Raw genomic sequence first — 26378 nt, 5'->3', positions numbered from 1 at the left:
GTTAATTGCTGTAGTTTATTTAAAAATATTTAATTTTAAAGATTTTTTAAGCAGTCAGAAACTGAATAAATGATTCAATGTCTCATTTTAATACTTAGACATGATAACTGCTCTCTCTGGGCCAGCAGCAGTGCCAATGCAGAATTTAATGTTTGCTGTGATCGTACTTTGAACATTGTCATTTAGGAATAAGATTATTGGGTGTTTAAATCAAGATTGCAAACTTTTAATGGTTTATTATGCAGCACTTCCAATTTCTGAAAATAAATAAATAAATAAAATACTACTAATAAATGTAATATTTACAAGTATGGGGTCTCATTATAGAATTAGCCTATAACTTACTTTTTACTTCCATGGTCAACTGCTCCTTCAGCTTGTCATCAACCAATACATCATGCTCTATCCACATAACCCCAAAGGCTGGATCAAGAACAGCTGCTTTGACATAAAAAGGATCAGAGAATGGCAGGATTCCTTCATTGGTCTCTGGCTGAGACATGTTTACATTGACAAAGATTCCTTTGAATCTTCTCTGCAGTGATCTTTGAAGACTGTGGATTAGGTTGACCAAGTATTGTGTTCCTTCTTTCTGATTTTCCAAGTGATTGTTGAGGGAGAGAACACAGGGAATCACAGCACTTATGGTTACAACTTTCTCTCCCTGAGTGAGATCAGTGGCATCAGCAAAGGGCTTCAGAATGGTGACCAGTTCTTTAATCTGAGCCCACTCTCTTAGAGTAAAAATAGTCTCTCTGTGCCCTCTAACATCCAAGACCTTGCACAAAGTTTGGTAGTCACAGCTAAGCAAGGACTTCAACTGTCGGAAAGTCGAATTCCATCGAGTAACAACAGAAGCAAGCACTCCACATTGGCCAAATTCTTTCTCAAATTCCTCCTTAAAAGAAGTACTTGTGTGGAGCAGAGAACTGATCCGCGATGCTTTGACCAGAGCCGAACTGACAGCCCTGGTCTCTTTAAGACCATCACCAACAACCAATTGTAGTGTGTGTGCAAAGCACTGTAGTCTATGCTGACTTTTGGAGGTCAAGGTCTCATTCAGCCTCTCCTCTTCATCCACTGGAAGGGCATTCCAAAGTTCTGCATCATCAAGGCAGTCATCATCATCATCCTCATCTGCTTAAGCTGAACTGGGAAAACATGTGGTGAATGCCTTCTTCATATTTGGTGCATTGTCACAAATTATATGATCAATCTTTTGTTTGATTTTATACTGATCACATATTTGTTCAAATTCTTCACAAATTCTCTCTCCCGTATGTGACCCCTTGAAGCGGTTGCAAGCTAATAGATGAGATTTCAAAGTTATAGCATCTGCTGCAGTGTTCATCCAGTGAGCGGTGACACCAAGGTAGCCTCTCATTCTTCTGTCTGGCCAGATGTCCACAGTGACAGACAGATTTTCAACTGTGGCCATTTCACTTATTAGTTTTGATTGTCTCTCAGACACCACAGTGTCAAGTCTTGAGGTGATGGTTCTGCGGCTCACTGCAGTATATTTTGGGTCCATAATGGAGAGAAAGTGAATGAAGTGCTTGTTGTCAGTGATAGACAGGGGCATGTTGCAATTAATGATCAGATCAGATATTATTGCTTCTGTAATGGCTTTTTGTCGAGGATGGTTGACTGGATATGTAGTAGTCGAGGGCACAATGAACTGTGACATGGATGGCTGCTGTAGATCGCTACAGTGTATCTTGGATTTGAGATATTCATCATATCTGCATGGATAAAAAAAAACAATCAGGGAAAACTGTAAACATTAACATTAACTGTTAACATTAAAACAAATTTATTTTCGTATGCACAAACATTCTTTACATTTTTTAAAATACTGTAATTTAAGGAAAATCAAAATAGAAATTAATTTAAGTGATGATCATTTACTGATGTATTCACGTAAAGTTTGGTTCCAGCATTCACAGATTTTCATACGTTTACACAGAAATGTAAATACTTGTAAGTTACTGATAGAATGTAAAACTTAAGCATGTATAAGGACTAATAATCTTATAAACTAATTATTGTGACTGAAAAACTGCCTAATATGTAATTGCGCTGAAATTATTCTTGTCTGTATGACCAAAAAAAAAAAAAACTCTTAAAGTAACTTGTAGGTGCTAGTGATCACATCGGCGCCTCCATGTTAGCCTGTCATGCAATATGGTATCAGCGCAATGCTTTTTAGTTTCCACACGCAGTCCACTAACACTTGAAAATGCGCACATTTAATACAGACATTATAGACTACATGTAATATATGGAGCGTCCCGCTCATTTTAAGATGCCTATCAAAATCAAAATTCAGGCTACGTCACTGTTATAGCCAAAGACCCCAAATAACTATTCCAAATAACATCTATTTACGAAACGTATCATAATGATAATGCTCACATTTCTAATAAGAAAAAAACATAATATGCATCAAGGCCAAATTATACCAAACATAAAAGATTAATTCATTACATTATCGTTATAGATCTTAGTGAAACTGACAAGAAAGAGATGACTTTCTTACCTTTCCTTGTGGTTCTTGAAATGTCGAATAAAATTTGACGTCGTGGTTGTCGTGTCGGATATTTTTGAGTTGCATATTTTGCATCTGGCAAATCTTTTTTTATTGGCACGGTCCAGTTCAAAGTCCTCATAACCAAACAAGACTATTTGTGGAGCTCGACTAACATTACTGCCTTCCATGTTTGGCGCGGTTTGAATTGTGCAGCGTTAAAGGCACAGACGCTGAGTAGTGGTGCTGACGTCACAATACGTATATCTATTTTTATTTATTAATTTTATTGCTGTTTGTTTATTATAAGTTCAAGTCATTGTCGAGTCTTCCACTTCAAGTCAAGTCTCAAGTAACTTGTTCTCAAGTCAAAGTCAAGTCATTTTCATACTTTAATCAAGCAAGTCGCAAGTCCTGAAAATTGTGACTCGAGTCAGACTTGAGTCAAGTCATGTGACTCGAGTCCCCCACCTCTGCTAATTATACTGGACTCCCTTAAGCTTAGCTAGTTGTTTAGACATCCCACCAACCAGTCTGTTTTGGGAAATGTGTGTTTTTTGCTCGTCCCTACAGTCAACCAACCTCGTTGGTCTCTTCACTGACTAGCTGGGCAGTTTGACAGTATATATTGTTACCGCGAAATAAAGTGTCTATCGTTAGAGATTTTCCTATATCATGTATTCAGTGCAAACATATCTGCATAACACAGTACTGCTTAAATGTTATACACCTTTTGAGTGATAAGGAAACATGCATCAATGAGAAAATAAAGAGTGGGACACACTTGGTAGAGTTATTAAATGCAGTAAGCAGTGGAAAAGAACTCAATGTGATGCTTGTCTGATTGACACACAGCCGAAGCGTGCGCACTGAAAGCCCCTCTCTCGACAGCATGCAATCACTTAAACAAATCTCTTTCGTGTTTTATTGTGCTTGAATTGTCAAATACACTCACAGTAATGTCATAATGCCCGTCATGTGGAGTATTCAAGTAAACACTGTTGGTTGTATGCAGAGATGTATAGTAACGAAGTAGAACTACTTCACTACTGTACTTAAGTACTAAAAGCCGGTATCTGTACTTTACTAGAGTATTATTTTTTTCTCCTACTTCCACTTTTACTTCAGAACATATTTTCGATGAGTTTAATACTTTAAATCCGATATTATTTTATGTGCTGCATCGTTACTCGTTACAATTATGTTACGAATCATTCCATTACAAACAGAACTGTAGATGGCAGGTTTGATGAAGCTGGCACATCATTGAGCGAATCAAGCGATTAAGCAGACTGCGCGTGCTGACTGAACTGCTGTGAAGAGAGAGATGAACACCGAGCCGAGCCAGAAAATGACTCGTTCACGAGTGAAGAACCGGTTGACAGTTCGATTCAATAAACCGGTTGAAGAAAACAGTTCACCGGTTCTTTTGCGCTCGACGTAATGGCGTCATTGGCGTTGACTGCAAGCCTTCGGTTTACCTGGGCTCATAACATTAGCACAGAATCAGTTCAGAATCAATGACCAAAAGAATCAGTTCGGTTCATGCGCTCTGTGTGTCGGTTTGCTTTCACGCTGAATCACACATGCACAGTATCATCAGCTCCTCGGTTCTATAATATTATTATATATATAATAATAAATATATAGATCAGTGTTCTTGACTCGTGAACGAGTCAGTCTGTTTTTCGTTATCTGGCTCGGCTCGGTGTTCATCTTCAGTTCTCTCTTCACAGCAGTTCAGTCAGTGTACTATTTGAGTAAATGAATTACTCCGGGATATTGGTTTGTTTTAACTCAGAGGAAGTGTCAGCCACATTAAAAAAGTTAAAAGCTTAAGTAATTTGTGGATTAATGCGTATTGGAGACGCGAACCGTTTAAAACGATTCAGTTCGATTTGGTGAACTGTTTCAAAAAGATCCGGTTACATCGAATAATTCGTTCGCGAACCGGAAATCACAAACTGCTTTGTTTTGAACGGTCTTACAGCAGACACAGAAGAGAAGACAATGCTGAATAAAGTCGTAGTTTTTGCTATTTTTGGACCAAAATGTATTTTCTATGCTTCAAAAAATTCTAACTGACCCTCTGATGTCACATGAACTACTTTGATAATGTTTTTCTTACCTTTCTGGACATGGTACACACAACTTCAATGGAGGGACTTAGAGCTCTCGAACTAAATCTAAAATATCTTAAACTGTGTTCCAAAAATAAACGGAGGTCTCACGGGTTTGAAACAATATGAGGGTAAGTTATTAATGACATAATTTTGCAAATTGGGCGAACTAACCCTTTAATCTGTTTTTTGTTTACAAAAAGGTACAGTCAAAGGAATTGTGATTGTCCTTTAGGTTAATCATTTGAGTAAAAACAATATGTTCAAACTTTTGAGTACTTTCTTTAATAACTACATAACACAATACTTGTACTTTTACTTTCAGTACTTGAGTAGTAAATTTTCAAATAGACTACTTGCAATACTTAAGTACAAAAAATGTTGAATACTTTAGTACTTCTACTTAAGTGTGGTGCTTAAAGAGCACTTCTACTTCTACTCAAGTCATTTTTTGATAGAGCACCTGTACTTTTACTCAAGTCTGTGTCTCTAGTACTTTATACATCTCTGGTTGTATGTTAAAGAAATGTAAAACAGTTGGGTGAAAACCGGATGAGCTTCAGTATATTGGATCCGTGCAGTCAGTCTTAAAGGGACAGCAGCCTTATTTACCTGCTGCTATTTGTCATTATTAATGTTAAGCATGTTTGATTGATACAGTGAAGACAATGCAGTGTTTTATTTATACATCTTATGCAATTTCTGTAATATTTCCTACTATATGTTAAATAAACCTAGCCTAGTGTAGCTGAATAAATTAAATGTTTATTTCATAATTATTTGTTCTGTTGTGCTTGTAATTAGCTTATTTTTCTTAATTTTAAGAAACAAAAAGAAAAAAAAAATAGCTATATCGAGGTACATATCGTTATCGAGAAATGACATTCCTCATACGGTGAAATAAGATGTTGGTGATATCACCCTGCTTCTTATTGGGGTTATTCATTAACACTCTTTTATCTATAACATCATGAACACACTTTTATGAGAAAATGGATAAAATGAAACGGGTGATTTTGTTAGTCTTACAGAAAGCAGCAGGAGTCATGTTTGTCAGTACCTGACATGCAAACGAGCCTAGAATCATGGACTTTGTTTTAGTATTAACACCCACACCTTTTTCCACGGTCCACTGCTGCACAACTCAGTGGATGTATCATGGCTTTATTTGTCTAACAAAGTGTGTGTGTGTGTGTGTGTAGGAGCACTATGAGGCCGTGATGAGACGTACCCTTGAGCGCAGCCAGCGAGTAGAGAGTAGAGAGAGACAGAAGAGATGGTCCTGGGGTGGACTTTCAGACTCTGACAACAAAAATGGTATGAGTGCTTTTTCTAAATGTCAAAACCTCAGAAGCACTTGCTAATATATTCAACAGCTTTTCCTTATAAAACTTGAACAGCCTTCTTTCACTGATTGTCCCGTAGTCCGCCCAAGTGTGTTATGACTCTATGAATAATCATCTTCTTTTGACAATCCTGATTGCGGTTATTTGGTGTTAAAGGCGAAGTGTGTCGTTTGTGCACCGCTTTACTATAATGACTAGACACTAGATGTATGATTGTTATCACACAGTTTCCTGAAACCCACATATGCCACTGGTCAGTCAAACAGGTAGTCCCTCCCCAGTTAATCCTATGGTTGCTGGATTTTTTTTTTTTAATTGAGCCACTGTGTTTTGAACTGGGATAGCAGAAACTATTTCCCAAACATACCAAAAATGACACACTTTACCTTTAACAACTCATGTTTGTTTGTTGGTGGTTGTATGCACTCAGGGATGGAAATCTAATGTTGTCAGCTGTGTTTTTCCACCTCTCACATTCTCCTTGGGGAGAGAGTTTCCAATAGCGACCTGTCTGTCCCTGCCCCTCCCACAGGACAGACTGACAGTGGCCCCGCCTCCTCCCCGATTGCTATAGTAATCTCCCCTGCTTCTCCAGCCACCAAGCAACCAAGGAATCAGACGTCACAAGGTGGTTTGTAGTTTGCCTGCCCATGGCACAAACTGCCCACTCCTCCCCTTCGATCATATGTGCACTAATCTGACTGGGGCTGTACTGGCTGGTTCTTATTCACTCACTAAGTTGTTTATAATAATATATTTTCTTCACTTGCCAGAGATTGTAACAAAGAGCATGTTCTCTGAAGCACTTACTGAGGACGTGTCACTTTGAGTTTAATCAGATTTTTCCCTCCACTTTTTATCTAGATTTAATGTCCCTTTGAATGTTTACTAACAGATTTATGCTTTACTTATGCAGACTGAGCTTGCCTTAGTTGGAACTTATGCATAATACTGATTATCTATCCTTTTTATGAATTTTAACTACTTAATACAAATTATAATTTATATTTATATATGTGTGTGTCTAGTCTATATAGAAGTGTACATTTATTTATTTATTCATAATATAAAATATTTTTTCAAAATATTTGAATGTAACAGACATATAAGGCAGTCACGATTTCAGGTCTAGCTATTAAGTATGCTTTAATTTTTTTTTTATGTGCAGCTGTTACCTTTAACATGTAATTAAGCCAGCTTATATTAGTGTAATTAACAGTAGCTTAGCACGTTCTAACCCCTGTAACTAATTCCACTTCCCTGTCTGTTTCTGTGTGCATATTCACCCTCCCCTGTAGACAAGCGCTCTTCCTCTACTACAAACCTGAAACAGACTGACTCAGTTATCAGCAAGCGTCTCTCCTCATCCTCAGCCACCCTCCTTAATTCTCCTGATAAAAGTAAGTGTCCTCCCTGCCCTCTCCTACCCTTTTCTTATCCAGGATGTACGCCATACTGCATGAGATCTTTTGATACATGAGCATGAGTACATACTTTTTTTAATGCTGGTCATGTGATCGAAAACAGAAATCAGTCACAAGTCATGTCTCACACAGGTGCCTCTCCCTGTGTTTTGCTTGATGAGCTTAATTTTTCAATGTTATTTAAATGCAAATACAGCATTGTGTTTATTTGAATTGGCCGAAAGTGTTTTTGCCATCTTGGCAGCTTATGGTTTTTGCAGACATGCCATTTCTCTCCACAGTTTCCTTTTCCTCTAACAGCAGCAGGCAGCTATGACTCAAGACAGTTTCACACTAGTGTTTGTGTAGGAGTCTCCTCTTCAGTTCCTTCTCTGCAGGCACATTTTAGTGTGGTGCCACACAAATGTTGAAGATTTTAGATCACTTTTGTGTTGATGGTTTTATCTTTGAAGTCTGTCTTCTGTCCCTAATGAGAGAAACATATGTTTTCGATTCAGGAGTTTCCTCAGCTCTTTTTTGTCTCTCAGGTGCAAAGAGGAGAAGTTTGTCTTTGAACCGGTTGCCTAACAATGTTCCTCAGACCTCTAAAGAAGTGCATAAGCAGCCTCAGGTGGAAAAGACAGGTGCCAGACTGCCAACATTACCCTTATTTTGAAGGTTTTGTAAAAAAAAAATTAAAATTCTGTCTTCATTTACACACACTATTGTCGTGTCCAACCTGAATTATTTTCTACTGTGAAACGCAAAATGAGTTATTTTGAAGAATGCACCAGCTCTTTTTTCCCATTTGTTTACAATGAATGTCAACTGTAATTTTCAAACAAAATCTCTATGAAAGTATCAGTAATTTATCTTAATTTCTTCTTTTGTGTTCCAAAGAAGTCATATAGGTTTTGAACAGTAAGTAAAATGATGACAGAATTTTTATTTTTTAATTAACTATCCCTTTAACATTGTTTCTGCACACTTAAAGGGGTCATGAACTACCTTTTGTATTATTTTGTACTGTTCTCCACTTGTAATGTTATCAAGATTTTTACATTACTTCTAAATTATGATGTTTTTTAATTTATAACTTTGGCAGACCGGCTTCAATATAAGCTGTTTTTAGACTAACAAGAACGTTTTGAGCTCTGAAACTTGCAGGATGTTTTTATAGTACAGTGACCTCTTATATGTCAAAAGATCAAGGGACATTTTCATTTCTCAGTTCATGACCCTTTTAACACAGAGATGGAGAACAATGATGAACAATCACAAGGTCTCATAAAATATTTTTATTAAGTAAATAGTGTGAGCCTTTATTTGCCTACTTTAGCAGGTTAACCAGTGTCATTCTAAAAATCTAGTTTCAGTGTAAATAAGCATTTAAATGTATACAGGGAGCTTACACAGGCATTCGCAAGCATGCAACAAATGCAATTCTCCATATTATAATTAAACTGAAAACTACTATAAATACAACCACAATTATAAAGCAGAGTCTGGCTGCATTGTTCTCATCAAAATATCAATTTCCTCATTCACTGCAAGTGGCACGCATAATCTTAGACACAGAAAAGTCTTTGCTTCCTGAATGATTTTAACACTGCCCTGTCCACTTTGTCTGTAGGCCCAATCCTGAAGAAACGAAGCTCCTCCCTCTCTCAAGTAGGGGCTAAAACGCAGCCTGTCACCAAACCAGAGAAATCCCCAGCAGATCAATCAGGTGCTTAAATCCCAACTGGGACATTTCGCCATGCCTGTTCGCCACTTACTTATAAATAAGTGCAAACTGCGTTCACGTCTATGGTCCGCTTTGCTTTTGTTTAATCTGCAGCCAACAGAACATGACATTGGTGTAATAAGGGATGTTGGGGAGGGGGGGCATGGGTTGGTTTGTGTTTATAAATGTGCAGCGTCTCTCGTCCCTACATTCTTTGCTTGCCATGTCTTTTCCCTCGTGCATCAGATCATCGTGCATTCAGAAACATAACGATCTGCTAAAATCTATGATATTTTGTTCACATGTCGTTTGGTGTTCAAGTTCAAGTCTGCTGTGTTTGCTGCTGCTTTGAGCTTCCAGTTCGTCTTAACCTCACCTTGTTGCTTTTTCGTTCTCTCAAGGACCTCGACTGACTTACTCACCAGGAATGAGCTCTTTGTGTATGCAAATGCAATGTGTTTTGTTTGTGTGAACATTGTTGTTTTTCTTCCTAAATGACATTAACCAAGGAGTTTGGCCCCTGGTGCCTGGGCTTTTTTCAGTGCATAAGTGTTTCTAATGTCATTCCAGGCTTACATACACAGAATGCTGAGTAGATTTATAGGAACGCTGTATTTATTTCTAGAGACTGGTTTGCAAGACATCTTTAAACTTGGTTTATATGCTCACTCATGAAAATTAAATGACCTCTTGAATTGTGTTGTAATAGACAGTTTTAGAGTTTCACACACACAGTACACACTTGTTCAGATTGATACCACTATTATCTATGCTGAGAGCCCTTCCTTATTATTCAACTCCCTTAACCACATCATCAAAAGCTTAACAGCCTCACCCCCTCTTTACAATTTGGACTGTGTCAATATAGTGTCAAAGGGGAACATAAAATAAAAGGACCATTCAAGAGAAATTGTTTTTACTCCTTCATTGTTTAGTTTTTCCCCACTGTGGATTTGTAACTGATTACAAACATAGATCTCATGACTACAAGAGCTTTTTGGCCCCGTTAGCATGTCCTGCTACAGTTTTGCAGTGAAAATCTGTATTGAATTAATTCAGTTTCAGCTGAATTTTTTTTCCCAACTACATTCTGCAAAACTGCAGTAGAGACCAGAATATGTTCAAAAGCAGACCTGTAATCTTTTTCTTAATTTAATAATAACATAAATTCGATCTATACCTCAAATTAAAAATGCTTAACTCTTGTCTAATGGTTCCCAAAATGCTCTTCCAGTTACTCTTTTAGTCCTGGCTTTATATGTCCCCTTTGTTTTCACCTTCACTTCCACAGCCCTGGTCCTGTTCCCAATCACCTCCCTCTTATCTCACTTATATTCTTTTTGTCTCACCAGCAATGAGTCACAATTGACATCCACTGTTTACATTTTAGTACTTTTCTATTAGTTTTTTTTGTGTTGATTCTTGCATTTTAAATCACATTGGTGTCATTCCCCTCTCCTTCCTCTTGTGTTTATTCCTCAACCTATCTCTTTTCTTTTCTCTTTTGTTTTTTTCTGTTTTTGGTGTCTGCACGGGCACACCATGTTTATAGCTCGCCGCTTGTTGGCTGCCCCCGTGGATAGCAGTGTCCTCAGTCGGCTGCTCACACCCACCCAGGCCTCGCTAGCTAGAAGCAAGAGTGCTGCGGCCCTGTCCGCCGAAGGAGGAGACACCCAAGGTAACACTAGAGAGAGGGAGGCCCAGCTCGTATCAGAACCTTCCACTTCTGTATAGAATAGATGTAAGGCGATTTGCAGGGGTGCTTGGTTGGCGTGTTGTATTGGGCATGCTGGGGTCCATTAAAGGTCCCGTTTTTCGTGCTTTTTTGAAGCTTTGATTGTGTTTACAGTGTGCAATATAACGTGTTCATTTTTCGCGTGTTAAAAAAAAAGTATTTTTCACACAATTCACCTATCTGTATACCGCTGTTTTCACTGTCATAAAAACGGGCTGATGACTTCCTTGTTCTATGCAGTCCCTCCTTCAGAAATACGTAACGAGTTCTGATTGTGCCAGCGGTTCCTGTATTGTGATTCGACACCAGCTTAGCACACGCTGCCCTCATGGAAACGCGATTGGGCTAGTTTTGAGAAGCAAGTGGGCAGGATTTGTTTAGAAAACTGCTAGAGATGTACTTATAATCACAGGAGCGTTTTTACCGACCACATGCGCATGAAAATCACATTCGATTTTTTTGCACAGCCCTAACATCTAGTTAACAAAGCTAAACAGCGTTGCCCTTTGTGTAATAAGTTACAGAAACTGTTAAACGCACCAACTTAAATAATAAAACACACTTACCGGTTGTGATCCATAAACAACGACTTCTCCAGACAAAGAGGGAACAGCGACCCTGATCTCCAGCGACCCTGGGAAGGCCAAACAAAGATGATTGGACTCCGAGATGAAAATAAGAGCATTTGACGACATGGCGACAAACACAAATGCAGCTCCTCCTTCTTCTCCATCGGAGCGCAACAAGACCACGCCCCCTTTTTTGTGTATTCATGTGGGCGGAGGTTAGTCAAAAAACTGTTTTAGTGACGTCATTACTGCAGGAACTAGAGGGATGTAGTCCAAACGGGTCGTTAGTTGTAGGCGAATTCTGTTAAATAAAATATCTCGCTTGGCATTGAACTTTGAGCTTTATAATTTTACAGATATTATTTATACTCTAACAACAACATTACACACTAACTAAAGTTTAGAACATGGGATCATGAAGAACGGGACCTTTAAAGTGGCTTGAATCACATTTGAATTCTACATGCATTGAAACAAATTTAGCAGTGTTTGATTTTCAAGCTTAGCAGTCTTTTCTAGGGATGCACAGAAATTTTGTCTTTTAACTTTTCACCAGAATGCCATTAATGTTTCATAACTGTTTTTAGCCAAAAGCAAAATTTTAACAGAAACGTTTACATTAACCAAAGCAGAGTGCACTTGAATTCTTCCAGGTTTAATTGGATTAAAATGCAGTCATCATCTGATTATATTATCAGAAATGAGCTAGCATTTACAGTTCATGAAGCATGTGTACCTTCTCTGTGTGACTCACATGGAGAAATCCTGTGACGGAATGGACAAAGACGTCTTTACACGTGTACATAGATCAGTTTGCCTCATAAAGAATCAAACTTCAGCCTACTTTCTAATTTAAGGAAAGCAACAAAAACCTGTGTAAAATGTCATTTGTGTTTACATTACAACATTATGCATATCATCTGCATTCATCAGCATTATGGTCACTAGCAGAAATGTGGCCAAATCATTTTTCACCATCGTACACAGTACTTTTTTACATTTTAATTTCAGTGCATCACTACTCTTTAACCTGCTGTCATTCTTTAAAATACACATGCACACATCAACATTTGCAAGGTGCTCCATTGCTATTGCTAAGGGATCTTTTGTAAGCTAATTAGCCGAGCAGTTCTGTGTGTGACAGGGAATGAGTGGATTGAATCTGTGCCCTGCTATTGTTACTTCAATCTTCAGATGATCCACACAGAGCAGCTTTCGGCCCTGCAGACCAGCAGCGTCACCCTAAACATATTATCTTCAGTTTCCAAATCTACCAAACTCACTTAGGATTCCAAGCAACCTTTGAAGGCTAAGTGCATACTGGATATGTAACTTGTTTGACAGGGTTGTTGACATGATGCTATCAGCATAACTGAGTCTGATAGTATCTGAACTGCCTTATTGGTTTCTTAAAATAGACTGAGATGATTATGAATCATCAGCTTATGAATCAATTACATGTATAGGCTTTCCATGATGATAATACTCATGGTTTATTATAGTGTGCTGAGATTAGCACAGAAATCCCACTGTCATAGCAGACCCAATCCTTAGGTCAGCTCTTATCGCTCACCTCACTTCACCTCCACCAACAGATACGGGGCTTCCCCTGATCGAATACCAATCTCTATAGAGCTCAGCCACAGTGATCTTTGGGTTCTTCAGTGGCAACCACATTTTCATTGTCTGGTTCTAAAAGTATTTTTCCCATTCGTTTACTTCATAGGGATTTTTTAAAGCCCTAATCCATATTAAAGCTAAACTAAATTTACCAGCCTCAAGATGAAGCACATTACAAACTTTGATTTGAAGCTATGAAAATATTTGGGGAAAAAAACAAAGCTCTGAGAAATCATCTGAAGGAATGATGGTTTAATATGAAATAATTCACCTTTTATCAGTAATAATGCTTTTGGGGTTGTTTACATTTCAATGGTTACAGTGGCTTCTCTGGCTGTTTGATTATGGTTTATGAGTTGTAAAGAAATTAAAAAGCAAAAATGAATTACAGTAATACTCTGCAGAAACCTACTATTGATAATCCTTAAAGCTTCTTTATGGAGAAATGAATAGGGATTTTACTTTGGGAGCAGACTGTAGGATGTGCTGCAGGATGTGATTTTGTTTGTTTGTTTCTAATTTTGTTTAAGCTGAATCCAGCCTGTTGTAGGCTGTAACTTGTAACGTCTACATGGTTAAATAACTAAAACTGCCTTTTGACTATCTTCGACAAATGCCAGACCGCAAGTCATTCATTTCCAGTGGAAAGAGGTATAGGAGATGCGTTCCTATTATGTAGAATTTTCAGATGCCATTTAAGCTTCAGGTGCATTTAAATATTTTAACTTTTTTGTGGGGGTGAAAAAAGTTAAAATTACCATACATTTTCCACTAAAACATTATTCTTTAAACTCAAATTTCTGTAAAATGGGCAGGTATAAAGAATTAACTATTCTGTAATTAATCATTTTGGTGTGTGTGTGTGTGTGTGTGTGTGTGTGTGTGTGTGTGGATATATTCATACATTCATTATTCATTTGTGTGAAAGTGGAGGGTAATGGCTGCTTCATCACCAATTTAAAAGTTCTGTATGACTTTCACTAAATGCAACGAAATGCAACAATCATATGCAAATGTCAGAGATAGTCGAAAGGCTGTTTCAGAGTTGGCATGGAGTATATTTTATGATGTGTGATGTCCCTGTTGTGGATGTAAGGGGAGTATGAGTGAGTGAATGTTCTTTAATTAGTGATAATTAATCTGACTAAAATTACACGCTAAGGTGCTTGCTTGGTGCCAATACAAGTGTGCTTCAACGTATTGGTGACCAGTATGTGTTGTCTATCCAGGATGCTGTCTGTCTCTCTCTGTCTCACACCCACCAACCCACCAATCAAACCCAGTCTGCCTGAGGCCATCATTGCTATCAGCAACAGTTCCCTGTCAACCCATTTGACTGATCTAACACACCAATGTTTTGTGCTGTTATCATCCCTTTCCCCTTCTCTCTTTCTCTTTATATCTCCCTCTTTCTGTCCCTTTCTCTACCTTTGCTTTGCTCACCCACTCGGCTGCTTGTGACGTCCCTTCCCTGCTGTCCCTGGCTGTGCACCACTGACTGTGTCCTTTACCAGAGTCTCACCTGTGTCCTCGTTCAGCATCTGCCAGCCCCTTGCAGCCCCCACCAGGACCCCTACGCAGTCGCAGCAGCGATCGAAAAAAAGGCCCTCCAGCTTCTGTGTCTTCAGATGGCATTTCCAGTATGATGCAGGTGAGCAGATGCTGCATGTGAACTTCCACTTTCAATTTAGTTTTTTGAATAGATTGTGGTTGATCCATGCAGACCAGGCACCACGGTTTGACACGTGATCTGCAGATTAATTGCAATATTTAACCATACAGTGGGTACGGAAAGTATTCAGACCCCCTTACATTTTTCACTCTTTGTTATATTGCAGCCATTTGCTCTTTTGTTCATTTTTATCCTCATTATTGTACACACAGCACCCCATATTGACAGAAAAACACAGAATTGTTGACATTTTTGCAGATTTATTAAAAAAGAAAAACTGAGAGCAAATGAGAATAATGAGGTCAAAGGAACTGCCTGAAGAGCTCAGAGACAGAATTGTGGCAAGGCACAGATCTGGCCAAGGTTGCAAAAACATTTCTGCTGCACTTAAGGTTCCTAAGAACACAGTGGCCTCCATAATCCTTAAATGGAAGACGTTTGGGAAGATCAGAACCCTTCCTAGAGCTGGCCGTCTGGCCAAACTAAGCTATCGGTGGAGAAGAGCCTTGATGAGAGAGGTAAAAAAGAACCCAAAGATCACTGTGGCTTAGCTCCAGAGATGCAGTCGGGAGATGGGAGAAAGTTGTAGAAAGTCAACCATCGCTGCAGCCCTCCACCAGTCGGGGTTTTATGGCAGAGTGGCCCGACGTAAGCCTCTCCTCAGTGCAAGATACATGAAAGCCCCCATGGAGTTTGCTAAAAAACACCTGAAGGATTCTCTGGTCTGATGAGACCAAGATAGATCTTTTTGGCCTTAATTCTAAGCAGTATGTGTGGAGAAAGCCAGGCACTGCTCATCACCTGTCCAATACAGTCCCAACAGTGAAGCATGGTGGTGGTAGCATCATGCTGTGGGGGTGTTTTTCAGCTGCAGGGACAGGACGAGTGGTTGCAATCGAGGGAAAGATGAATGCGTCCAAGTACAGGGATATCCTGGACGAAAACCTTCTCCAGAGTGCTCAGGACCTCAGACTGAGCCGAAGGTTCACCTTCCAACAAGACATTGACCCTAAGCACACAGCTAAAATAACGAAGGAGTGGCTTCACAACAGCTCCGTGACTGTTCTTGAATGGCCCAGCCAGAGCCCTGACTTCAACCCAATTGAGCATCTCTGGAGAGACCTGAAAATGGCTGTCCACCAACGTTTACCATCCAACCTGACAGAACTGGAGAGGATCTGCAAGGAGGAATGGCAGAGAATCCCCAAAATCCAGGTGTGAAAAACTTGTTGCATCTTTCCCAAATATACCCATGGCTGTATTAGATCAAAAGGGTGCTTCTACTAAATACTGAGCAAAGGGTCTGAATACTTAGGACCATTTGATATTTCAGTTTTTCTTTTTTAATAAATGTGCAAAAATGTCAACATTTCTGTGTTTTTCTGTCAATATGGGGTGCTGTGTGTACATTAATGAGGAAAAAAAATTAACTTAAATGTTTTTAGCAAATGGCTGCAATATAACACAGAGTGAAAAGTTTTACGGGGTCTGAATACTTTCCATACCCACTGTAATAGTGAAATTTTATAATTTGTACGTTTACACTATTGAGTGATTTTTAAACCATTCCAGCACAAAAATCAGTGAAAGAGAACTCGATTCAGTACTTGTGCACTGTTTTCTATGTTACTGCTGTGGTATCACAGAAATGCTTAGCTAGAGGTAATAAATGGAAAGTTACATTAAAATTATATTTCTCACTGATCCGAAAAATGACAGGGTTCCCGCAGGTCCTTAAGAAGTATTGTAACGTCTTAAATTTACTTGTATCAAATTTAAGGTCATAAAAAGTCTCTAATTGTACAAGGATGTCTTAAATTTGGGTACAGACCAGAATTGCGATACAGCTTAATGTGACGATTAAACTTCAAAAAGTCTACGATTTTATAAAAAAAAAAATATGAGCAGGGAAACAGTTCAGAAAGCGCCTCCTGCTGGCAGAGAATGGATGTGCATTTTTAATAAGGCTGTTGTGAGTCGGGTATTCCTGCACTACCAGAAACTGTCGTTTCAGAAACACATTTCATGTATGTATAAGCGGTTCATACTATTTTATAGCACTTGCTATTTAATTCTGTATATTATTATTTTAAGGAATTATGTATACACATTCATTATTGTACTAACCAACTCCCAACCCTAAACATACCTATTGGTAACCCTCTTGAAAAATGTAACCTAACTTATTTCAATATATTCTATCCATATTCTGGTTTTAAATTCCGTTTTCTTGGAAAGAAAGACTTGTGTCTGTGCGAGTCTTCAGTTCATTAGCTGCAGCGCAGCTACACATCTGATGTGTGACCCAATTAAAGTGCAGTAAACGTTAAAGCAATTACTATACAAATTAGTGTGATTATAAGTACTTTAATAAATGTAAAATAATTTAAATACAAATATTAATTTACAACATCTAGCAGCACAATGAACTGTTTTGCACAGCTAAATAGGCTAAATGGAGATTGCTGACACCCCCTCGAAACATTGAAGTTCACGCTAGCTCTTACATTAAAAATAAGATGGAAAGATAAAAAATGAATAGTTTCCATAGATTTAGTTTTTGCATCAGTTTGTTTGTTTGTTTGAATCAGGTCTCCTCTGTTGGAATAGAATTGGCTAGTTGGCACTGTGCCAAAAAATAGGGTCCTAGAAATGCAGCCTCCGGTATTGCTAAGGAACATTTTTGATCAGACCAGTGTGAAAATCGACCCATGTTTTTACCCTGCAAACACGCAGAGCTGTAAATGTGATCTGGTGGGTCGTTAAGAAGATAATTCGTTATAAAAATCTAAACAGTAAAATGTTCATATGTTATTTAATCATTATTATAATTGATTGTTTAAATTAATATAATAATTAATACTTTTGACATCCATTTTCATTAAAATGATATAAAGGCAGAAATGTGAACTGTATAATTTTATTAAACTTTTATTTTTTTTTGGGGGGGGGGGGGTAAAATTTTGTAATCATGCTTTTTACAGTCATTTTACAGTTTAATAGTTTATTATCGAAAGTGCCCTACCCTGCTCGTATGGTCTTAAAAAGTCTTAAATTTGAGCTTAAAAATCCTGCAGCAACCCTGAATGATCCGATCTGTGACTTAAAAAACGTAATATGAACTGAACCATGAGTTTTGTGATCCGTTGAACCACTAATTCTTACTGAATGGATTATTCATTAATTTGTTAATTAGTTTGTTTTTTTAATGACCCCAAACATTTCAATAATAGTATACTTCATAATGCAAAAAAAAAAATTTTAAGTAGATTTTTCACAAATTTCACCCAAAAAAACAATGTGTGCTGGTTTTTGTTTTCACGTGTAAGGAAAAGAAATTTCCAGAGCATCTGCAATCTCATTACTAGGATAAGCTTAACGGAACTACAGTACCTGTGTGTTATCTGTTTCTTCCTTAGTTGAAATGCCTTAAAACAATACATACCCATTCAGACATTTTTATGTCCGTATGTTGTGGTTTGCTTTGCAAAACAGCTTGGTTTTATCCCTGAGGTTAATCAGTGAGCTGTTCGATCTGAATAACACTATCTGATCCAGGCTTAAGACCGCGCCAGCAGCAGCAGCGAGTGCTGGAGAGACAGGGATCTGGGTGACATCAGTCATTTTTGACAAAGTGCCGAACTGTTCATTTCAAACTATTGATTCCTAATGAGTGAAGTCAGAATACCAACCATAGAAGGATGGCATTCGGACACGTTTCAACAACACAGGAAATCAAGTGTGTGTGTAGCTAGAAGCACTTGCATTGAGGACAATTTTTCATTCAGTGATGAAAAATGGTCCAATCTTATTAGAATTATTAAGTCTTTTTATTTTACCCAATGTTAGCATGTACTATGTAAGTTTGGAGCTGGTAACATTTTTGCAAGTATTTTTTTTAAAGAAATCTCTTAAGCTTAATGAGGCTGCATTTATTTGATCAGAAATAAAGTAAAAATATTGTGAAATGTTACCCTTTAAAAAGAACTGTTTAGATGTAATTTATTTCTGTGATCCCAAAGCTGAACTTACAGTAGCCATTACCTAAGTCTTCAGCATCAGAAATAATTTCTCGTGTGCTGATTTGGTGCTAGACAAACATTTATTATCAATGTTGAAAACAGTTGTGCTGCTTAATATTTTCTGGAAACCTTGAGATTTTTTTTTTGAAAGAACAGCATTTATTTTAAATTGGAATTGTTTGTTATTTTAATAAAGTGTTATATAATTGTTCTTATTATAAATGTATGTACTACAGTGAGCTAGTCAGACCCCAAACAGCTATGATGAACGTCAGAGTTTTTAGTGGTATTCAAGCTATTAACTTGCACAGACTTGTATAAAGCTGTTAAAAAAGCACTATATGAATAAAGGTGGCTTGCCTTGATTTGACTTGACAGAATCTCAGACTTTACATAATCAGATCTATAAATAATCAGATTTAGAAATGCCCACTTCAGTGATTCATTCAGACATGCATTTAATTCGTAGCGCTGCCCTACATGTAATGAATGCTAACCGAGCTTGAGTGTGTGTCCCAAAGAGAAAGCAAAAGAAAGCTTGCACTGTTTATCCACGGGAGGATTGTAAATTGAAACTGACATGTTTCCTTCTGATGGTCATACTGTACTCTAGCTTCACCAGTGGCTTGACCTTACAGCTCTCTGTATCTGATCTGCTTGATGCTCATTTGGAGAGATGCCTAGAGTTAGAGATGAAAACATGGTGTACTCACTGCTAGCTGTTCTGTTGTGATCATGTGGGCAGGGTATCCAGTAAAAGTCTTTTTCAGATTGATGACAGCAGTAAAATCCCAGCTGCAATGGTGTGATATTAACACTATGTTTTGATTGATCACTACATAGCGTTAATTTGTGAAGTGAATTTTTAAATGTGAGGCTCTTCCTTTTGATCCCAAAGTTTGAGACAGCATTGAAAATGTGGGATTCATAATCTAATTTAAATCTTTAAGGTCAAGGTCATTGGTTCATAGTGTTTATTTATTTTTATTTTTTTGCATTTGTAAAAGCAGCAAGCTGATAAGGAGAAACGCTTCAAGTCACCAGTAGGAAAACGCCCTGCCTCACCCTCTAGTCGTCATCGATCCCCGTCTCCTTCTCCCGCTGGTAACACCACTACAAGAGCGCCCTCACCTGGAGCAGCCAAGTAAGACCCGCGAGATTAGGTTTAGCCTGCAGTGGTTTCACTCTAAACTGATTTTAAACCTTTACAATCTGCTGCTCAAATTGCATATCCCACTGTCTGTAGTCCGATGTGTATAAGCCTATCCTTTTAACTTATTTTCTATGTTTGTGTCCTTCAGGCAGAGTCCACGCTTCCGCACTCCTTCCCCAAGTGGTTCGAAACAGCGGCCTCCATCCCCTCAGCCCTCTGCCACATCCAAACCTCCACCCATCCAGAAACCTGCTCTCACCCCCACTGGCCCACCCACCCTTCGCAAGAGGGACTCCAAGCCAAAGGAAATGTCTCCCATGATGCCCGTCACCCCACAGTCTCCAGAAACCAGCACGCCCAGCCCGGCACCCAAGGCCATAGAGGGTGAGTGAACTCAAAAAACGTAATATTAATGATAATACCTGGGCAGCTTAGAAAGTTCTGAACATTACTATAGTCAATAGATTTTTAAATTCACACAAACATTTATGTATTTTGAGAGTGTTCCAGTGCATGGGCAGGCACTACTGAGTTCTTTTAGCATGATTTGTTCTATGTTCTATGATTTCAGTTCTATGATTGATTGAAATTTCTTTACAGAAATTTCAATGGGTAATATAGTTTTTCCACCAGGAATTTCACTGTTAAACAATTTTTTTTTTTTTAAATAGGTTGAAATAATGTTGTTTGACAGCTTTAATGAAAGCCTGTTCTGTTTATTAACAACATTATAGCTCACGTTAAGTTACTGTTAAAAATGTATTCCCCTGTGAAGAAAATGAACAGTGTTTTTATATTTCCAGAACTCAACTGTTGAACTCTATTACAGTGTCTCTGGCAGGTAGATTTTAAGTTCTAACTGACATTGACATTTCTCTCAGGATCAAGTGGAAAATTTCAGTGATAAATTTAAAGTGTGAAGTTTATCAGAAATTCTTTTATAACATGAAGCATGACGGATTTCAGTAAGGTACTGCATTTCAACTCAACTAAATGTTCCTTTCAGCACATATAAGATCCTCTGCCAAGTCCTGCGGTCATGATGATGAAGCAGGTCATTTCTTTCCTCTTATTTAATAGGAAATAATCTTTGAAAATGATTCAGCTTTTTACTGCTTCCTGCCTTGCCAAGTGTCTGGCCAAAACAAAGCCTTTGATCTATTACAGCAGCAAACCAGCTCTGCTTGTGTAATGAACTGTCTTTAGAAATCTTCTAACAAGGTCAGAAGCTGCTGGGGTAACTGGGGTTTGTAAACTGTGCTATTCAGGTTTATCCTCGAGACACAGTGCCCTCTGCTGGAAAATGTATCTGTTATGCTTTTACTTGGAGAAAGACACTTCCCTGTCTTTCAATGCATTTTATTGTGTAATACTATAGAAGAAAGTAATTAATGAACTATAAATAAAAGCAAAGATAATATTAATAGGCATCAAGTATATGTGTGTTTTCAGAATCCAGTTCAAAGGCAGGAATCGCAGGAACTAACTCAGCTGCTGAGGCTTCCAAGATCCTGGCGGAGAACCGGCGTCTGGCACGCGAGCAGAAAGAGAAAGAAGAGCAACAACGCATACAGAGAGAAGAAGAGGAGAAGTGTGTTTATTTGATTAGCTTCAGTGTTGTTTCAACGTCAGGAACCTGCTTTGACACTTCACTGTGCATTCCCCAAACTGTCAATAAGTCTTTCTGCTTTAACTACTTCTGATTATTCTAGGAAAATTATGTCATATACATTATGATCTTAAACCTACAATTACTCAGAAGAATCCAAGCTAAAACACTGACATTAGTTTGTAATCATATTCATGTTGTCCTTGTTAGTAATGCAGGTTTGTTAAGCAGATAACAAGTTGAAGTTATCCTCAGCTTGTGCTAAAACTACTTTTGAAGTGCCAGAGGTCCTGAGGTATCATGTCTCAACAGGCTGAGGAAAGAGGAGGAGAAGCGGCTGGCGGAGGAGGAGCGCTTGAGGCTTATAGAGGAGGAGAAGAGGCTGGCGGAGGAGAGGAAGAAAGAAGAGGAGGTGCAGGCTCGTATAGCAGAGGAGGAGAGACAGCAAATGGAGCTGGAGGAGCAGCAAAGACAGGTTGAGCTAGAGAAAGAGGTGAGTTGACAATGCAATTGCATAGAAACCCTGATAAAGCTGTTCTGTTTGAATAATTGACTCATTGTTCATTCAATGGCAGCGAGAAGAGGCTGAAACAAAGGCCCAAGAGGAAGCAGAAAGGCAGCGTCAAGAGAGAGAACGCATTATGCAACAGAACCAACAAGAGCGCATGGAGAGAAAGAAGGTGAACACCATCACATGACACTGACATTTATACAATTTGCATTGAAGTTAGCAACTGTAGTCTAAAGAATCATACAATTAGCTTCAGTGTTCTGTCTCCATCTGCAGAGAATTGAAGAAATTATGAAGAGGACCAGAAAAACAGACCAAATCGATTTTAAGGCAAGTTTACCAGCTTTAATTTTATAGTATTTATTTTATAATATAGAATTGAGGCATAGAATTGCATCTGCTTGTTATGTGTCATTTCCACTTCCAGGCAGTTACTTATGTTGTGTCTGTGTGTTCTCTCAGAGTAATGACGAGAGGGACATTCCTGATGAAAATGGAGAGGAGGCTGAGGACCAAATATACTGTGAAAATAAGGGTCTGTATCTTTATGCCGGAAGTGCCAGAATATTACTTTGTCGGCAACAACGAGTTTGTATGAAAGCAGATGACTGATGTTTCACTGACAAGCAAGTGACAAGTTGCAAGAGAACTGCTGAACTGAAACTGAACACCTGTTTTACACCATATTTACAAATAATTTACTAAGCAAATTTCAAAGGGCAGCCAATGCCAAAATCTCGAGATATCTTTAAATATTGATGAGATATTCAATCACTATATGTAACATATAGCTGCACAATACTGGGAAAGCTTCTGTTTTGCTGAATCAGTTTATAAAGGCTTCTCGTGGCAAATCTGGTGAAATGAGTGGCACAGTGCATGTAGAGAATAAAGCTGCATTTAAGGGGTTAAAAACACTAGAACATGAGCTGCTTGTGTGTAAATGAACACAGTGTTGCACTTCACTCTGAACCTATAATTAGATCACAGTCTGCGCAGTTTGAAAATCACACTAAGACAACAGTTTTATTTCGGTTAACTGTGTATCCCTAATGTATAACTGAATAATTCATCTGTCTCATTAAAATTTAGAGAACGAGGCTGTCAAGTCAGAGCAGAATGCCATGAAGACAGAGCCATCAGACTCTCAGAAGCATCACTTACCTGTGGAGGAGCCAGTCAGCGAGCAAGAAGAGCCAGTTGATAGTATGAACACACAAACAGATGTAGACAATAAAGAGAACCGCAATGGACCCAATACAGAGGATTTCTCAGTGGACTGGTACAAAAACTACCTTATTTACTATAGTTTCATCTGGGTTACACTAGTGGTGCATAAAACACATTCACCTTTTACATTTGTGCTTTAATCTGCAGCAGCCCCCCTCCCAAGTCTTGTCTGATGGAGGGCTTGGAGTTTGTGAACGAGGACTCTAAAGTGAACCTGGTGCCAGGGTTGAATGGTAAAGGAGGACCCTGGAGCTTTGAGGAGCTCATAGATCTGGGTGTTCATGCAAAGAGCAAACCCCTGATGGATGATGGGGGCCCTGAAGAGCCTAGAGTGGCCAGCTCCATTCATCCAGCCCAGCCTATTGAAGCTCTGTCTGGTAAGGGCTTTTCATTCTATTAAGTCTACTAAATGGTAACGTATTAGTTTATATTGATTTGAACTCACATGATTGACCTAATGCTTCTCTTGTTCTCTTAGAGATGTGAATGCAGAGGTCTGTTTAAGGCCTGCTGATTATTGCACTCCATGAGTCACGTCCAGCTGAGCCTCAGTGTCAGCGCTCAGACTCGTCTGGACAGCCAGGGAAAGCACACAGTGCCGCACAGCCTCTGCAGATAATAAATGGATAAAGCAAGAGAAAATAAAGTTGGAAGTAACAAGCTAAAGAAATGCTTCAGGGAAAATTATAGATTCCTTCAGAGTGCTTGTTTCGGCTCTATGTCTTTATAATATTGACATCAGGATTTGTTTTTTCATGTATTTCTTAAATGTATTGTTTTGTTTCTTGTTGCTTTCATCTTTTAAATATGGAGACAACTTATTTATTCATGTGGTTTCTCCACATTTAAAAAGCTGCTTTCTTTTGACTGTTACCACGTGCACTTTTTGACTTAATTCCAGTGCAGGTGTTCACGTGGCACATACAAATTCATTATAGCTTCAACTTAAGCATTTTGTTGAATAATCTAGTTGGTTGAGTCAGTGTGAATCATTTTGAAAGAGGATACTCTCACATATCTTCAGCTGACAGCTCAGCATTGTGACCCAAACGGGAACCTGTCATTGAAACACGAGGTTAGACGAGCTGCTCGGCAACTCTCCAGTTCTGATGTGCTTTTATTGTGACCTCAGGATATTTTCCTCTAAGTTTCTGTTTCTCCTTTCCAAAAGCATAAACATCACCACTGTAGTGTTTAACACTATGTCCTGGTGCAACAACTGAAGCATTCCTACCGTCTAAGGCTTGTAGATAGCAAATCTAAATGTTTCATTAAAACCGTTTACCAGACTAATTCTACTTAAAATGGAGTGCAAACATGTTCATACTGCCTTGAGCTCTGAAACTGAAGGATGATGGAGCTCAAAGCAGATTGAAGTAACACTTGTTGCTTTTGTTTAATGAGGTTTTTATGTCGTTCATTCCTGTTTTGTAGAAAATAGCTATATTGTTGATGTCCTGTTCTACCTGTACATAAATATAACTAGTTATCAAATATCTAATTTAAGTGATTCTCTATGTCTGCATGAATCTATCTGCTAGTACATTGCATAATATAACACAGAATTACTGTAACGCTTACTTGCACACTTTCCGCATGTTTCTATTCCCTTTGAAGAAACGTGTTCCAGTGGCTAAACTTGAATGATTTAATGTTGTCCAATGCCCAACGTCCCCTCAGGGTTATCCTTTACTATCAGGTCCTGATGTTTTTTCATGTATATACAGTTACTGTTAGTTTTCACATCCATTCATGGCCTAAATAACCACACTAAATTTAGTCCTCTCTTTGAAAATACACAATATATATATTTAAAACTCTTCTAAGTATTATGTAAATCAGTATTAGGATGTCTGGCTATACTTGTGGTTGGGAAAAAAAACTAGGCAGCAGGTTAATGTGCTGTATAGTGTGCTACAACACTGTACTGTAAGATGAAGGACAGATGTAACTAACTGCACACAGCACCAGCGCACATTTAAATTTTTTTGAACAGAGTGTGAAGTGAAGTGAGTTGGGGAAAAGAAAGTGGACTGAGGGTACAAGCAAAGTCAAAAGGGCTTTTTGATTATGAAGCTGCTTTGAGGTTGAACAGGGATCCATTGAGCATGTTGCCTCTCACAGAGGTTGAGAATTACAATTTAAATGTGCGGCTATCTGTGAGGATATAGGGGAAGTTCAAGTGATTTATGCACTAATGGTGAGGATTTAGCTATTGATTTAAATGTCCAGAATGTTGTGATGAATGATTGGTCTCCATATGCTTGAAGAGTTCAGATGGCTTTGTGTACTGTAGTTGAGTTCACTTTGAAATATTATGTGCAGTAGTTTTACCAGTCAAAGGCCAGAAACCGTTACATTTGTGGTTAACCAGTAAGTAAATTTCCTTATTTGTATACTTCCTTCCACGTTTAGGAATACTGTAGATCACTCAATATGTATTTAATATTCTTCTGTTATTTTATATGCATCGCTTTCTGTCATTTTTATCCTTTGTTGTATAATAGTCACTTTTCAGAATTGCATTTTGACTCAGGCTCTTAAGTCTCCAGTGGAAAGTTGTTTGCGGAGGTTAGAAGTGACCAGCGCTTGGCATGAGACTTCTGTACATAGGTTTTGAGATCATTGTGATTTCCTCGGTTTTGGCCTTTTATACTCAATAATACTTTGCATTTCCGAAATTGCTTCAGGTTGTGGTGTAGCTGATGCAGACCCAATCACTGAGGTTTTTAGTTGCGTTTGCTTTGGTGATTCACTAGCACAGCCACTTTCAGACGAGTTTAGTCCAGTGCAGATTTTGTTTCCACTAACAGGACTTTTAGAGTCCTTTGCGCTCCATATATCAGAATTAAAACTCTTCTTTAATGTCAAGTACTCATTACTGGTGTAGAATAGGACGGTGCCTTAGATGCAGAATGGGTTGTATTTTATTTTCATATATTAATACCTTAACGTGTCACGTGAGCTTACCTCGTCCATGACAATCACTCTACTCGACCAGGGTCATGAATGGGATCTGCATTTGTTAGAGCAGGTTCTTGTCTTGAAATAGCCCTGACCACAAAATATATTTGTAAATATATCTAAAATGTACTTGAGAAATATAAATTGTTAAAATAAAGTTTTGGAAGATAA

At 38.3% G+C, this 26378-nt stretch overlaps 1 protein-coding gene across 1 annotated transcript in view; it reads left to right on the top strand.

Annotated features, from left to right (window-relative positions):
- Positions 1-26378, top strand: part of LOC132113604 (ensconsin-like) — a 44333-nt gene extending 17955 nt beyond the window's left edge. The window contains exons 5-21 of the mRNA XM_059521452.1: positions 5850-5964; positions 6526-6621; positions 7292-7393; positions 7945-8040; positions 9030-9125; positions 10675-10800; positions 14561-14697; positions 19751-19884; positions 20042-20277; positions 21346-21484; positions 21815-21995; positions 22078-22182; positions 22290-22343; positions 22476-22548; positions 23106-23295; positions 23391-23620; positions 23722-26378. Of these exons, the coding sequence (XP_059377435.1) occupies positions 5850-5964; positions 6526-6621; positions 7292-7393; positions 7945-8040; positions 9030-9125; positions 10675-10800; positions 14561-14697; positions 19751-19884; positions 20042-20277; positions 21346-21484; positions 21815-21995; positions 22078-22182; positions 22290-22343; positions 22476-22548; positions 23106-23295; positions 23391-23620; positions 23722-23729 (2118 nt within the window). The 3' untranslated portion in view covers positions 23730-26378. The remainder of the gene's footprint in view (positions 1-5849; positions 5965-6525; positions 6622-7291; positions 7394-7944; positions 8041-9029; positions 9126-10674; positions 10801-14560; positions 14698-19750; positions 19885-20041; positions 20278-21345; positions 21485-21814; positions 21996-22077; positions 22183-22289; positions 22344-22475; positions 22549-23105; positions 23296-23390; positions 23621-23721) is intronic.

This window comes from Carassius carassius, chromosome 33 (assembly GCF_963082965.1).
Source record: "Carassius carassius chromosome 33, fCarCar2.1, whole genome shotgun sequence".
NCBI lineage: Eukaryota > Metazoa > Chordata > Actinopteri > Cypriniformes > Cyprinidae > Carassius > Carassius carassius.
The sequence above is the reverse complement of the archived record's forward strand: the minus strand, read 5'-3'. Positions and strand labels throughout refer to the sequence as shown.